This window comes from Vulpes lagopus, chromosome 11 (assembly GCF_018345385.1).
Source record: "Vulpes lagopus strain Blue_001 chromosome 11, ASM1834538v1, whole genome shotgun sequence".
Classification (NCBI taxonomy): Eukaryota; Metazoa; Chordata; class Mammalia; order Carnivora; family Canidae; genus Vulpes; species Vulpes lagopus.
The window spans coordinates 94,131,217-94,146,278 of record NC_054834.1 but is presented as its reverse complement, the minus strand read 5'-3'; the positions used below and the strand labels follow the sequence as shown (position 1 = coordinate 94,146,278).

The 15,062-nt window shown below is 43.5% G+C and overlaps 1 protein-coding gene across 1 annotated transcript; it reads right to left on the bottom strand.

Annotated features, from left to right (window-relative positions):
* Nucleotides 1–13,101: 13,101 nt before the first annotated feature.
* LOC121471365 (serine palmitoyltransferase small subunit A) lies at nt 13,102–14,388 on the bottom strand. Its single transcript, XM_041722077.1, has one exon. The coding sequence runs from the start codon at nt 14,351–14,353 to the stop codon at nt 14,147–14,149; it is 207 nt and encodes a 68-aa protein (XP_041578011.1). The 5' UTR covers nt 14,354–14,388; the 3' UTR covers nt 13,102–14,146.
* Nucleotides 14,389–15,062: the final 674 nt, after the last annotated feature.

Here is a 15,062-nt window from a genome sequence, read left to right as displayed (position 1 = left end):
CTTTGTGCTATAGCCTGGAAATACTCAATGAAGTAATTTGGGAGCAATTGTAAGGTTTATTTCATTTGTTTCTCATTTCTTAGAGTTTAGCATCCTTTGCTGCTTGATATCCAATCTTTTGAAAAAGCATTGTGTCACTTATTTTGTGGCAATGTTAGTTGTATATGGTAGGAAGCAAATGTGGTGCCTATTATTCCATCTTAGCCAAAAGTGGAACCCTCTGCCAGCCCTTTAAATTTTCAGTTTATTATGATTTCTTTTCTCATTCTAAATACATGTTCACTTTTCTACTTAATTTTTACTCATAATTTTGTATTCTTTTTCTTAAAGAGGGCTTCCATTGTTGTATAATCTCCAGCTCTGTACTCACTTGAGCTGAACCACATGGGTTGGAATTCTGCTTCCACCTCCTCTTACCACTGTGACCTTGAGTAGCCTCTCTCCTTCCATTTCTCCATCAAACCAGGATGATAATAGGACCTACTTCAAGATGTTGAGCATTAAGTGAGTTATTACATGTGAAACACTTAGAAAAGATTTTGAAATCTAGAAACTACTCAATAAATTGTTATTTTTTTGAGCTTTATCAACATATAGGTGGGATTATAAATTACAAGATTGCCTATACAGCATGTGAGGGCTTAGGAAGACAAGATATTCCCCTACATAACTGATGAGAGCAGAGAAAGTATAGATCACAAAAGAAAGAGCATGGCCAGAAAATGGGATAACCAAGGAATGTAATGTCTTAGAAAACAAAGTAGGTAATCTCCCAAAGAAGGGAGAGATTAATATATTCTATGCCACTAAAGATCAAAATGAGAACTTAAGAATGGTCCCTGGATTTGGCAAGATAGCAGTCATGATTGATGTTGTCAAGCAGGGATATGAATAGGCTGCACCACATATGTTAACAATGAGTGTTAAATAAGAAATTCATGCTAGTTCCTTAGCACACAATAGGCATTCAAAAATATAAGATACTATTGTTACTATTATTATCAAAATTATGCTCACTTTTTGTATCACTAGATCCAACACATGCCTCACCCTCGTATATAAATGTTAGGGCAGATCCAGAGTCTCTCTCTGTTATTATCTCTGTTTCCCTTGGCTCACTGTCACTCATACCTCAAGGTATGACAAGAGGGGTCCTTCTGTCACACATCATATCACATCACATCACATCACATCATCACATCACATCACATCACATTACATCACAGGCGATTGGTCCTACAAGCTACCTTGCTTTTTTCCAAGGGCAGCCATTTCCCCCAACATCCCTCCCTATCTTATTAAAAGAGTGTAGGCTTCACCAATTATTAGCACACTCCCTGTGGATTCAAGGGGCAAGGTCAATTCTGGGTCAATCTTGGGTCATATGCCTATACCCTATGGTCTAGGAAAGATATTTGGGCCTATCTTCTCACCAAAATTCCAAGAAGGGGGATGGACTCTTAGAAGCCAAAGACTATGGCCAGTGTGCCCTATACTCAGCCAATTTCAGGGGTCCAGGGCATAACCAACCAAACCAAAAAGATACACGTGTGTAGTAGATTGAACACCTTGAATTCTATTTCTAAATTTCCTTTTTAATTTAGAGAGGCACTGAATCTATTTGTAAGCCCATATGGATTCCAAGTGAAAAATTGATCCTGAGGTTCTGATTCATCACTGTATGAATCATATTAATGCTATTTGCAGAGGTCTGTGTGAAGTCCCAAATTATACCTTTCAAGATGAGAAGCATAATTTGCACCAAGAATTAGCTGATTTAAACACCAAATACACTTGTGTTCAAGCCAAAATTTGCTATCTGGGCTTCTTTGAGCCTTGTTCCATGAGTATTTCTAGATGACTAAGTCTTCCAATACTTGAATGTTTAATCATTTAAACAGAAAACTTCAGAATTTTAATGATGTGAGACAAAAATCTTCCTAAACAAATATATTCCAATTTCCTAAACAAGGCAAAATGAACATAATTTTTTATCTTTTCCTAGAGACTGCAGGTTACTCATAAAACTATTGTAAATGGCCTAATCTATATAGATTTAAGACTCCAAGGGTTATTTAACCCTACAATAAATGGGCCCACATTGTTGGTTTAAGTTCTTGACACTATTATAGTTTTTGTGTCTCCCTTCCTATTGGCACCTGTCATTTCCTATTGTCAGTTACTATTTGCTATAGTAGCTTCTTCCACATTTAATTATTTGTTGCTTTTTATATGAGAGTTTGGATGATAGATGAGAAAAATGTATAAAGTTAGTGTAAATGGATTCTGAATGGGGCCTTGAAAGATTTCACAAGTAAACAACCTAAAGTTGCTCTAATGTTGTTTTTGAAAATAGGGTATAAATAAATAAACCAATGGAACATCGTGTAACATCAATTCTGGCTTCTCAGTGTTTGGTTGGTTTATTTCGTTTTTCTTACTTTGTGATTCTTGGCCCTGTCCTGTATTGGTAAGGATGGCAAAATGGTAGGTTTCTCAAGACTGAGACTAGGCTTCTGTTGTGCTTCATTCTCTCTATATCATCATGGGGATCCGCCTGGCTGAAAATATAGCCAGAATTACTAAAAGCATGAGCTTTTGTGTCGGACCTTATTGGAAGAAGAATCTTTGTGCCATAGGTTTGGATGTGAGGGGAAGTTAGGCTGTCAGACACCATATTCCCATCCTACAGAAATGGCTCGCAAGCAGGGCTTTTTCTCTGGAGCCTCTTCTGTGGCATATCATCCGCCTCTGAATTTCTCTGTACCAGGAAAAAACCCTGCCCAACACTTCAGTATAATCCTGGGGAGCATTTTCAATGGATGAGTGAGCTTCCAACCATTTAATTCCTTAAACAGCAGAAACTTCAACTGTTCCCAGGAGTCTGTGCATTGGCTCAGAAAAAGCCCTGCTGCTTCCATTCCCTAAAAATCCACTGGCAAAGGACAGCTGAGGCATCCATCATCTGTTAGCACAATGGTTGTAGGGGGGTCCCCTGGAGAGGCATGGGTTCTCGTCCTGGAGCCTGCATCTCATGCCGCCCCCCCCCCCCTTTCTCCTCCCCAGACAGGCTGGCCTGTGAGCTTCTTTCCAGCCTCTTCCTTCTGAGCAGCTTCCAGCTTACTTGACCTATTTTTCACAAGCTCAAGACAGAGGGCATAGGAAAGCACCAAATCACTCTAGGGTCTGCAGTGTGTCCAGCTATAAAGCCCAATGTCAAAGTAAAATAATAGTGGGGGTTGGGGGTGAATGGGTGATGGGCACTGAGGGGGGCACTTGACGGGATGAGCACTGGGTGTTATTCTGTATGTTAGTAAATTGAACACCAATAAAAAATAAATTTATTTAAAAAAAAGAATATATCATCTAAAGGAAAGAATGGAAAATAAAAAAAAATTTTAAAGGTTAAAAAAAAAAAGCAAAGTAAAATACCACCCTTTTAGCAGCCCCATATCTCACAGATTTAGTGATCAATTGTAATTAAAGATCAGCCTATGTTTCTTTATTTTCTTTCTCTAGAGTAAAAGAAAAAAGTTATTTTCTTTTAGGAGACTAGATCCTGTTTTGTTTTGTTTTAAGATTTTATTTATTTGAGAGAGAGAGAGAGAGAGCATTAGCAGGAGGAAAAGCAGAAGCAGTCTCCTCGATGAGCAGGGAGCTGGATTCGGGCCTCAATCCCAGGACCCCAGGATCACAACCTGAGCCAAAGGCAGAGGGTTTTTTGTTTTTAAGATTTTATTTATTTATTCATGAGAGACACACACACACACACACACACACACACAGAGAGAGAGAGAGAGAGAGAGAGAGAGTGAGAGGCAGAGACACAGGCAGAGGGAGAAGCAGGCTCCATGTAGGGAGCCCGATGTGGGACTCGATCCCAGGACTCCAGGATCACGCCCTGGGCTGAAGGTGGCACTAAGCTGCTGAGCCACCCAGGCTGCCCCCAAAGGCAAATGTTTAACCGACTGAGCCACCCACGTGCCCTTAGATCCTATAGTTCTAAACATCATTAGAGGCTATATGTTTTCTTAGTGATAGGAAAAGTAAAGAATTCATCTATTCACCCAATGAGGATAGAATTGTTTATCCTTTTATTGTTAGGAAGTTTTCCCCCTCCCCATCTCCAGCTCAGTGTCCTGTGTCTCTAGGTACATAGTTGCTACTCAAAAAATATTCATTGATTGAGGGGCACCTGGCTGACTCAGTCAGTAGAGCACACAACTCTTGATGTCAGGGTTGTGAGTTTGAGCCCCATGTTGGGTATAGATATTACTTAAAAATAAAATATTTATGGCGGCCCAGGTGGCTCAGCAGTTGAAGCGTCCGCCTGCAGCCCAGGGCATGATCCTGGAGACCAGGGATCGAGTCCCACATTGGGCTCCCTGCATGGAGCCTGCTTCTCCCTCTGCCTGTGTCTCTGCCTCTCTCTCTGTGTGTCTCTCATGAATAAATAAATAAAATATTTTTTTAAAAAGTTCTGTTGAAAACCTCCCTTTTTCTTACCTCCTGCTTCCCAGGTATGTAACCAGCCACCCCTCAGGTCCAGCAGCTCTTCCTGTCCACGGGTCCTGTCCCTGTGCTTTAATAAAAACCACCTTTTTGCACCAAAGACGTCTCAAGAATTCTTTCTTGGTCGTCGGCTCCGCACCTCACCCCCTCCAAACCTCACGCTTACTCACCAACTCTGTGTGTGGCAGTGACTCCCCACATATTGCTTACTAGCGTCAAGGGAGGGAAGAAAACCAGCAAGCAGACAATGAAGACATTATACCCAGTGACTGGAGGGTCCAAACTATCACCTACGTGGGACAGATGACATCACGGGGCTCCAGGTGTGGGGGATAGGACACATCTCAGCTGGCCAGCATTCTGGCTGAGATTATACAGCCAATCTCACCACGAGGAAACACCAAACACACAATGAGGAACGTGCTGTAAAACAAAATGGCACGTGCTACTCTCTTGGGCAGCAGATAGACCCAAATTGGAATAAAGCCCCTGCACAAGGATGACACACAAATTTGTGAGGGGAAAAAAATGGTGTGAGGGAGACACAGGGGATGGACCTCATACAAGCCAGATTACAGGAGGCTAAAAAGACATGCCAGCCAAACGTGAGCCCTCAGCCTGGAGCCAGGTGCCGAAAAGGACATGGACTGGTCGACTACCAACACTGGCATGTGGCGGGTGGAGCAGATAAAAGCACTAGGTCAGCCCTGTGGTTATGTAAGAGGATGCCCCTATTCACAGAAGACAGCAGCATGTTCAGGAGTCCATGAATTATGGACCTTACTTTTACATGGTTCGGGAAAAAACTACGTTGTACATATATTCCTGTGCGCAGCTAGAGACATAAATCAGTACAGATACATGTTATATATGACATCTTCTCTGAACCATTTTACATCAATGTACATATATATGGAGTGGAGGAGAAACATGCAAACAAAGCAAGTGGGGTTAGACGAAGGCCAGGTAGGTGCTCCTGTACTTTTGAAAGATTTTATGTATTTAGTCATGAGACACACAGAGACCCAGGCAGAGGGAGCGGCGGGCTCCCTGCGGGAGCCAATGCGGGACTCGATCCCGGGACCCAGGATCACGCCCTGGGCCGAAGGCAGACGCTCAGCCGCTGGGCCACCCGGGCGTCCGTCCCGTACTGTTTTTATCTTCGCGACTTTTTCCTAAGTTTCAATTGTCCCCAAACAAAATGTTCAAAAACACAGCTGCAGTTTTTGCAGTTCCCACGCAGTCCTTGACCCTTCCGGACGGGCGGGGGGCGGGGGGCGGCAGCTGCGGGAAGCCTCGCAGGCCCAGGCCCCGCAGCCGCAGCCGGGGCGCAGTTCGCGCTGTCCGCCAAGTCCGGGCGGGCGTCCTGCGGGGCGGCCTCCGAGGGCCCCGACGGGCAGCCGCCACCCCCTCGCAAGGCCGCTCGGGAAAACCAACCAGTGTGCTGCGGTGGCCGCCGGTCAACAAGCCCCCGCTGGGGCCAGCTCCAGAGACACTGAGCAGGGCGCGGGGTCGGTGGCCCCGGGGCCAAGGGGTCCCCGCCACTGTCAGCCGCAACCACCGGCGGTTGCTCAGTTCCGGAGGCTGGTGTCCCTCGCTGCGGGGGGCAGGGCCGTCGGGAAGAGGACGATCAGGTGCGTGGCGGGGGGCGCGCAGGCCGGGGAGGGCCCTGCAACCGCGGGGAGCCAGGAGCCCGCTGGGCTGCGCCGGGCGCTGCCTCGGTCCCAAGGGTCTGGGAGCCAGAGGGCCGGGCATCCGGGTGGGGCATCCGGGCGGGGCAGCGGGGCATCCGGGCATCCGGGCGGGAGGGCAGCCGGCTTCTGCCCGCCAGAGGGTTTCCTCCATGGGAGGAAGGCTGAGCGCGAGACCTGCACTAGGCCTGCTTGCTCCAGGGAGCGTCCCCGACGGGAGCCACGGCCCCTTCAGGCCTTCTTCCCCTGTGTGGTAAGGGCAGGACACGCACGCACACGCACGCACACGCACGCACACGCACGCACACGCACGCACACGCACGCACACGCACGCACACGCACGCACACGCACGCACACGCACGCACACGCACGCACAGGCACGTGCACACGCAGGAGCTCTGCTGCGTCACGGAGCAGGGCGAATTGGACAGTTTTAGCAGCAAGGCCGAATCTCTGTATGAGAATTACCGATCCCTCCACTTGGGACAAACATCTCGGCGTCCGACAAGTACCGGGAAGAATCTAGAGTGTGCCCTTGAATGATGAAGCCCCGCCAGGAGCCCCTGAAGGCGTGAAGAGGCGGGGGGGGGGGGGGGGGGGGGGCGCGGGCGGAGGGCGACGCCCCTCCTCCTGCAGTGCGGCCATCGACACGCACGCACACGCACGCACACGCACGCACACGCACGCACACGCACGCACACGCACGCACACGCACGCACACGCACGCACACGCACGCACACGCACGCACACGCACGCACACGCACGCACACGCACGCACACGCACGCACACGCACGCACACGCACGCACACGCACGCACACGCACGCACACGCACGCACACGCACGCACACGCACGCACACGCACGCACACGCACGCACACGCACGCACACGCACGCACACGCACGCACACGCACGCACACGCACGCACACGCACGCACACGCACGCACACGCACGCACACGCACGCACACGCACGCACACGCACGCACACGCACGCACACGCACGCACACGCACGCACACGCACGCACACGCACGCACACGCACGCACACGCACGCACACGCACGCACACGCACGCACACGCACGCACACGCACGCACACGCACGCACACGCACGCACACGCACGCACACGCACGCACACGCACGCAGACGCGGACAGCCGACCCGGACCCGGGTCAGAGCTGCAGCTCAAACACCTCCTGTGCCCGAGTCCCTGAGCAGCATATTGAAAATGCAGCCTCCAGGCCCAAGCTCACCAGACCCACCAAATCAGAGCGTCTGGGGCTAAGGCCTTGGAATCAGCATTTTAATAATGAAGTCTTAGAGACCCCATCGTCTAAAACGCACACACTTGCCTCATACTCTACTACATATTCAGACACATCTGGGTGTTTTTGAGGGGCCAGCAGGAGAGGCCCACCGAGGACCCATTTCTGTGGGGTTCTGTAGCCCATGAGACTGAAGGGGGTACCGACGGAGAGCACAGCCCATGAAAATTCTTTAAGAAATGGGAGGTCTGCTGGAGCTTTGGGAATACAAGAGAAGGCGAAGGGGATTCACCTCACCCCAGCATTGGGGTGCAGCGTGAGAGGAAGTACAGAGGTCATTAGGCACTGCGATGGAGGAGCAAGAGCAGAAGTCAAGCAGGCCACCCAAGGCTGACGGTGCCACCCCCTGGTGTCAGGAGAAGAGAGGGTGGCCGTGAGGTCAGTGCTGTCTGCCTAACATGCTGTGCTGCAGCCTGGGGACCCCTGAATGCATCAGGAAGAAAGTTTTGGGGTAGCGAGTGAGTGAGCTGTCTACACCAGAGCTGCCAGTGTCTCACGTCACATACTTGGAGAGAAATCTCTGGGCGTTTCTGAAGTGTCCGGCACCAGTGCTGCTGCAGCTTCCTGCATGGAGTTTAAATGTAGCCTCTTACCCCCAAGGACTCTGTTCTGAGTCCACATGCCCTGTGCTTCCGCACATACAACCCAGAGGGGCCACTGAGGAGATGAGTCCAGATTCTCAGTTGAGCCATGTTAGACCCAAGCCGGCCCATCTACACTGGCTTCCACACTGGCCTTATCGGGTACACCCACCCGACTAACGGCCTCTGTCCCTGAGAGATCACGTGATGACTAGACCATCCTGCAAGTCTGTAGAGAGCCGGCAAAGAGCCAGCCTCAACACCCCTGGGTCCATGCTGCTTTGCTGCTGACCCTAAGCTGGGCTGTGGAAACCACGCTCCCTTGGGTTCACTGAATCCTGGCGCTGCCACGAACTCATCGTGTGACTTCAGGAAAGTTATCTACCTCCTTTGAGCGTCAGTTTCCTCTTGTATTAAATTTGGATAATGACATTTGTTACACAGTATCGTTTACCAAGTAGGAGCCCCTTCCTACTTCTCTATAGTTGAGTGTCATAACAGGCCCGCCGATCTGCCCTCTGAAAAGATACTTTATAATCAGCCATTTTGTTAATATTTTCATATATTGATCTCAGTTTGAACATTTAGTTAATAGAAAAAACTTTAGACGCAGCAGGAAGTTCTCCAAAGATATTTTTCAATGGGTGGTAGGTTTTAAAGTGTCTCTAGGCCTCTGGAATGGATGGCAGACAATTAGCCTGCCTCTTGCCTGAGAAATCAGACTAATTACTGGTGAGGCTTGGCTAATGGGGTCTTTTGTGAACTCCCTCCCTAAATGAGAAATCTTTAACTTTTCACAAAAAAAGCTCATTTGTGCTGCTGATCCTAATATTTCTAAATAAATGCTTGGCCTCTGGGCTTTTGTAGTCAAATAACCCAAATCAAACCAAGCTGCTCTGCCAAGGGAAAAATTTATTTTGTGTAAATCTATTGGAAGAAATGTTTAGAATCAGTTTGGAGTCACTATAGGCAAAGACTAGCTGCAGCCCACTCTGGGGCAAGTTTTGTGGATGTGGGCTAAAAGATGAATTTACTCCATTTGGGCTTAACTGCCTCACTGAGATTGCTTAAACAGTAAACTGGCATGGAGAGGAAATCTGGAATGTTCTACATTTGGGTCTTTCCTTCCTAGTTCTTCCTCACCAAGGACTTTTGCAACAACTCTTAAAAATACAGGGTCAAAGTGGAACTTGGGAATGCTGTATGCCTTTGGATTCTTTTTATAATATTAAATTGCATTGAATTGCCTCCTAGGTGACCCTGAGATCTTCCTCTATTGTATTTTTACCAGCTCCATTGGTTCTTTCCAAAAAATTTAAGAAGAGATGGTTGTCCGTCCCATGGCTCCTTGGGATATTCTGGGTCCTCAATCTGTTCTGATTATAGAATGGAGGAAAAAAAAAAAAAAACCCTTCTCTTTGGTTTAAAAAAAGGTACTATTCAAAAAATTTTTTAAAAGATTGGATAGAAAATTTCAAGAAGATAAAACAAAGAGGGACAAAAATAGTTTCAAGACATAGTTTTTTATTGTAATGAGAGTGCCTGGCGAAAGTTAAGATTAAGTAAACTCCTGTTTCATTCCCTCTCATCTATGCTTCCCCTTGGCCTAGAATGTCCTGACCAAAATCCTCTTTAAATCATTCAGCATCTCCATTCTCTCGTTCCATTCTTAGCATATATATTTCCCCTCCAGAAATAAGCTTAGGCAGGGATCTCAGTCACCACATGCAAAACTATATATGTCTCAAAGGCCCATTCATAGTAAAACAAGAAAGCTCATTTCTAAATGCCTATGGTTCTCAAATTGCAGTATGCATATGGACCAGTTGGAGAACTTATCAAAATGCATATTTTCTATATAAGAGAAATAGTGAAAGTTACTATCAGGGAAAGGAAGGAAACTGAGTGGGGAAAATTAGAGAGGAAGACAAACCATAAGAGACTCCTAACTCTAGGAAACAAATAAAGGGTTGCACAAGGGGAAGTGGTTGGGGGGATGGGATAATTAGATGACAGGCATTAAGGAGGGCACCTGATGGGATGAGCACTGGGTGTTTTATGCTGCTATATTGAATTTAAATATATTTTTTTAAAGGACACTTTTGAAAGCCTGTTTGAGGGCTACAATAACATCATGAGTCTTAGAGAAGCAGTACAACTCCTAAGAGTAATCAAGGGTCATTTCCCTCTACTTCTGTAGACCAAAAAGGAATCATCCCCTCAAGATCTGGACCTCAAGAGGCCAGCGGGTTGAGTCATACCATTCCAAGATGGTGTTCTGTGAGTCTGTGTTGCCCATAACAGCTGCTACCTCCTCCTGAAGATCACTTGGGAGCAAGACTCCATAGCCTCCCTTAAAAGCCATTCCAGTGATTAATTGTCTCTCAGTTAAGAAATTCTTCCTTACGTTTAATCAATTCTCTCATTGCAAGACTCATCAACTTTGTGCTATTCTCTGTGGAGATGGAAAAAAACAACTTATTGTGCAATTTCTATCCATTCATTGAGTCTCAAAGCACTGGAGACAAAGGGATTGCAGATATTATCTGGCACTATGTTTTTTTTTTTTAAGATTTTATTTATTTATTCCTGAGAGACACAGAAAGAAGGCAGAGACATAGGCAGAGGGAGAAGCAGGCTCCCCACAGGGAGCCCGATGTGGGAATCTGGGATCATGCCCTGAGCCAAAGGCAGACACTCAACCACTGAACCACCCAGCTCAGTAAAACCCAGCACTATGGTTTTACTGGACCTATGAAGATGCTTGTCCAAAGACATACATAGATTTAGTAGGTTTTAGTTTCCAGTACCTTCAAAACATCTGAAAGGAGCTATCCAGAAGGTAGTTAACTATACTAGTACCCCATCCTGTGCATTTTCTATTCTACTGTGTGCCCTATTTTTTTTTTTTTTTTACGTATTTTATTTATTTGAGAGACAGTGAGTAAGAGAGAGACAGAGAATGAGCAGGGAGAGTGGCACAGGGAGAGGGAGAAGCAGACTCCCTGCTGAGCAGCCAGCCTGATATATGCCCTAATTTAGGGGTAGGGATGAGAGCATCCTCTTAGCCTTCCCTGTTACAGAATATACATAGGAACTCCTTCATCATTCCTCCAAAGAGATGTGTTTTCCATCCTTGTAATCATTTTAGCTGCTTGTCTTCAGATTTTCCTTTGCTCTATATAAGACTCCCAGAGACAGCAAATAAAAATTCAAGATATGTCTAGTTAAATTTGAATTTCAGATAAATAATTAATACCTTCTAGTAAATATATCTATGTAATATTTGGGACATGCTTATACATAAAACAAAAATTATTATTTATCTGAAATTCAAATTTAACAGGGAATCAGGTATTTAATCTGGCAACTCTCATTCCAAACATTCTAGAAATGTATCAATTAAAACTAGAAGCAGAACTCTTCACATATTTGGCAATTTCCTCATACTCCCTATGGACACTCTCACCTCATGGTCTTTATGTTTGAAGCTCCATCTGTTAGAATGTTCTGCCCCCCAAATATCTGTGTAGCTTGATCTTTCACTTCAGGTCACTTTCAAGTTTCTACTTATCAAAGAGGTGTTCCTGACCATCTTACAGAAACCTCTCCATTACTTCCAATCTTTTCACTCTGCTTTATTTTTCTGCCATCACTTACTAAAACCTGACAAAACATATGTTCATCTATTTATATTTTCCATCTCTTCCTTTAAAGTAGAATATAAACTCCATGATAGAAGGCACTTGGCTTTATTCATTGCTATATTCCTATCATGTAGAACAGTGGCCTAGCAAACAATAGGCCATATATTAGTTATTTAATGCTGCATTAAAAGGTGACCTAAAATTTAGTGGCTTAAACAATAATCATTATTATCTCTTACTGTTTCTGTGGTCAGGAATTCAGGAGTTGCTTGGCTAAATGATTTGAGCTAAGGATTTCTCTTTAAGTTGTGATCAGATGTCAGCTGGAGCTACGGACATCTGAAGATTTGTTTGGGTTTAGAGGATCCACTTCTAAGGTGGCTCACTCATATGACTAGAAAATGATCCTGGCTGTTGGCAGGAGGGCTTAGCTTTTTCCATTCCTCTTCACAGAGCTGTTATGAGGTTGACTTCAAAGTAATACACTGTCATTTCCTCTATATTCTATTGGTCATACAGGCTAACACTGATTCTATGTGGCAAAAGACCTATATTCATTTTCTATTGCTGCATGACAAATTACTACAAAATTAGCAGCTTAAAAGCACGCAAATTTATTATCTCATAGTTCTGTAAGTCAGAAACCTAGGAAACCTAGAAAAGAGTTTCTAGGCTTTCTGCTCAGGATCTCACAAAGCTGAAAACAGAAACATAGACTTACAAGCAGAAAACAAGCACTAAGATTATAGACTTAAATCTAAACATATAAATAAATACATTAAATGTAAATGGTTTAAATATAGATATCAGAATATTTCTTTAAATTTTATTTAAGTAATTTTTATCCCCAATGTGGAGCTTGAATTCATGACCCCGAGATTGAGAATCTCATGCTCTTCGGACTCAGAGGGCCAGGTGCCCCAGAATGATTTTTTTTTAATGCTCCAATTATATACTATACCCAAGAAACTTTTTTCAAATGTAATGATATAGATAAATCTAAAGCAAAAAATTGAATAAAGGTACCATGCACACATTTTCAAAACAGGAAAAAAGTTAGTGGCTATGTTAATTACAGACAAAGTAGACTTCAGAACAAAGAAAGTGATTAGGCATAAAGAGGGTAATTCTATTAAAATATGATGATCATTTCACCAAAAAGTCATAACAATTCTAAATATGTATGCATCAAACAGCAGAGCTTCAAACATGAAGCAAAAACTAACAGAACTAAAAGGAGAAATATGTGAATTCACAATTATAGTTGAAGACTTCACATTCTTCACTCAGTTATTGATTGAAACAGAACACAGGAAATCAGCAAGATTATATAATTGCTGATTTGATTTTTCTTTGAATTTAATGAGTTTACGTCAAAAAATCAGGTAGTCATTTTACATTTAAGGAATAAAAATCTTTAAAAAAAAATACAAAGAGTGAAAGGATTTTAACCAAGTTTACATTTCTTTTTGCTATAGTTTTTAACAATTCATCTCATCTTATTGCAATGTGCAAATGCATTTGCAGCACCCATTACAATCATGAAACTAAATTTAAGGAAGTACATTGTTAATAATAACTCAAAGGAAACTGATTTACTTTCTACTAAAAACTCTGTGGCATATAAGCATTACATAATAATGCTATTTAACCACCTCTTGTCATAAGAATCATCACCAAAGTTTTCTGGAAATGAGTCCACATAAGAATTAAATATTTAAAAGGTGAAATGTTCCTTATTTTAACTTTAGCAAGATCTTCCTTTTTCATTGTTAAGAAATACTTTAATAGTGATAAGCAAAAGCTGTTAAGAGTAGAGTCTAGATAGCTAAAACTGTACTCCTGAGTTCAAACTTACAGATAAGTCTTTAGTAAATAGTTCTCAATAAAATATCCTCCCTCCCCATCCCCCTGCCCCAAATCTTGTATTGTTTCTTACAAAACTTTGGTCAAGAGTAGAAATATATCCAGGCAGATGTATGTGCCATACAATAGCAAGAACAGTAAAGCCCAACTAATGACTTTGGGTTTTAGAAATAGAAGGCAATTAAAATGTACTCAAAGTTACATTAAGAAAAGCTTTCACAGGGTAATATTGAAACAGTCACAAAGGTTAAGAAAATACTGATATCAAAGTACAAATGACTACAATGTTAAAATAGACAAAAACTACTATACAAGAGCCTCTTTTAAAATTAAAAATAAAGAACACAACACATGAGTCAGGATTATTTTCCTGTTCTACTCATGAATTTTAGTCTTTATATTCATAGGGTTGGTTATGTTGACATCTAGTAGAGTTTCTTATGACATCTGATGAGGTTTCATTCCAACATCAAAGGGTGGTTCTTCCCTAAGGAGCCGCTCAATTCTGGTCACATCTTGGTCATTGTACTATTTCAAAGTAGTGCAGTATTGCCATGATGTGCTGAGGCATGAAGACATATCCTGTGTACAGTGCCATCCCCACGATGGAAACCAGCATGGAATTGAACACAGTCCGCTCCCAGGGCTCCAGCATGTAGAGCGCCGTGACCAGCAGATACTGGTAGTAGAACCAGGACATTTGCTTCCAGGCCCGCGCCAGCGCCATCCCCGCCACGCGCTTCCCTCGTTGAGGCGGAACGTCAGTCTCTATAATTGCTGATTTGAACAATCACCATTAGCCAACTTAATCTAAATGACACTCATAAAATATTCCATCCAACAAGAGCAGAATATGTATTCCTTTCAAGTACACAAAGAACATTCACCAAGACAGACCATATCTTTGGTCATAAAATAAACTTTAACAAATTTAAAAGAATTTGAGTCATACAATATATGTTCTTTGACCATAATGGAATTAAACGAGAAGTCAATAACTAAAAGAAAAACCAGGAAACTCTCCAAACATTAAATGGTTATATTAGAAAGGAAAAAGATCTCAAACCAATTATTTAAGTTTCCACCTTAATAAACAAAAAAGAGAAGGGAAAAATAAACCTAAAGGAAGCAGAAGGAAGGAAATAATAAAGATCAGAGTGGGAATTAATGAAACCATAAGTGGGAAAAAAAATACAACCAAAAGCTGGTTCTTTGGAAAAAATAATAAAATTGATAAACATCTTAGAAGTCTGAAAAGAAAAATGATCAAAGACACAAATTCCCAAGATCAGGAATGAGGGCATCACTATAGATTAAATATGCATTAATAGGGTAAGTGAGCACTATGAAGAGCTCAATGCTCATACATTTATTTTTTTTTTTTAATTTTTTTTTTTTTTTTTTTTTTTTTTATTTATGATAGTCACAGAGAGAGA

Excerpts from the sequence above, each read along its gene's own strand:
- LOC121471365 (XM_041722077.1), bottom strand. The coding sequence starts at position 14,353 with ATGGCGCTGGCGCGGGCCTGGAAGCAAATGTCCTGGTTCTACTACCAG.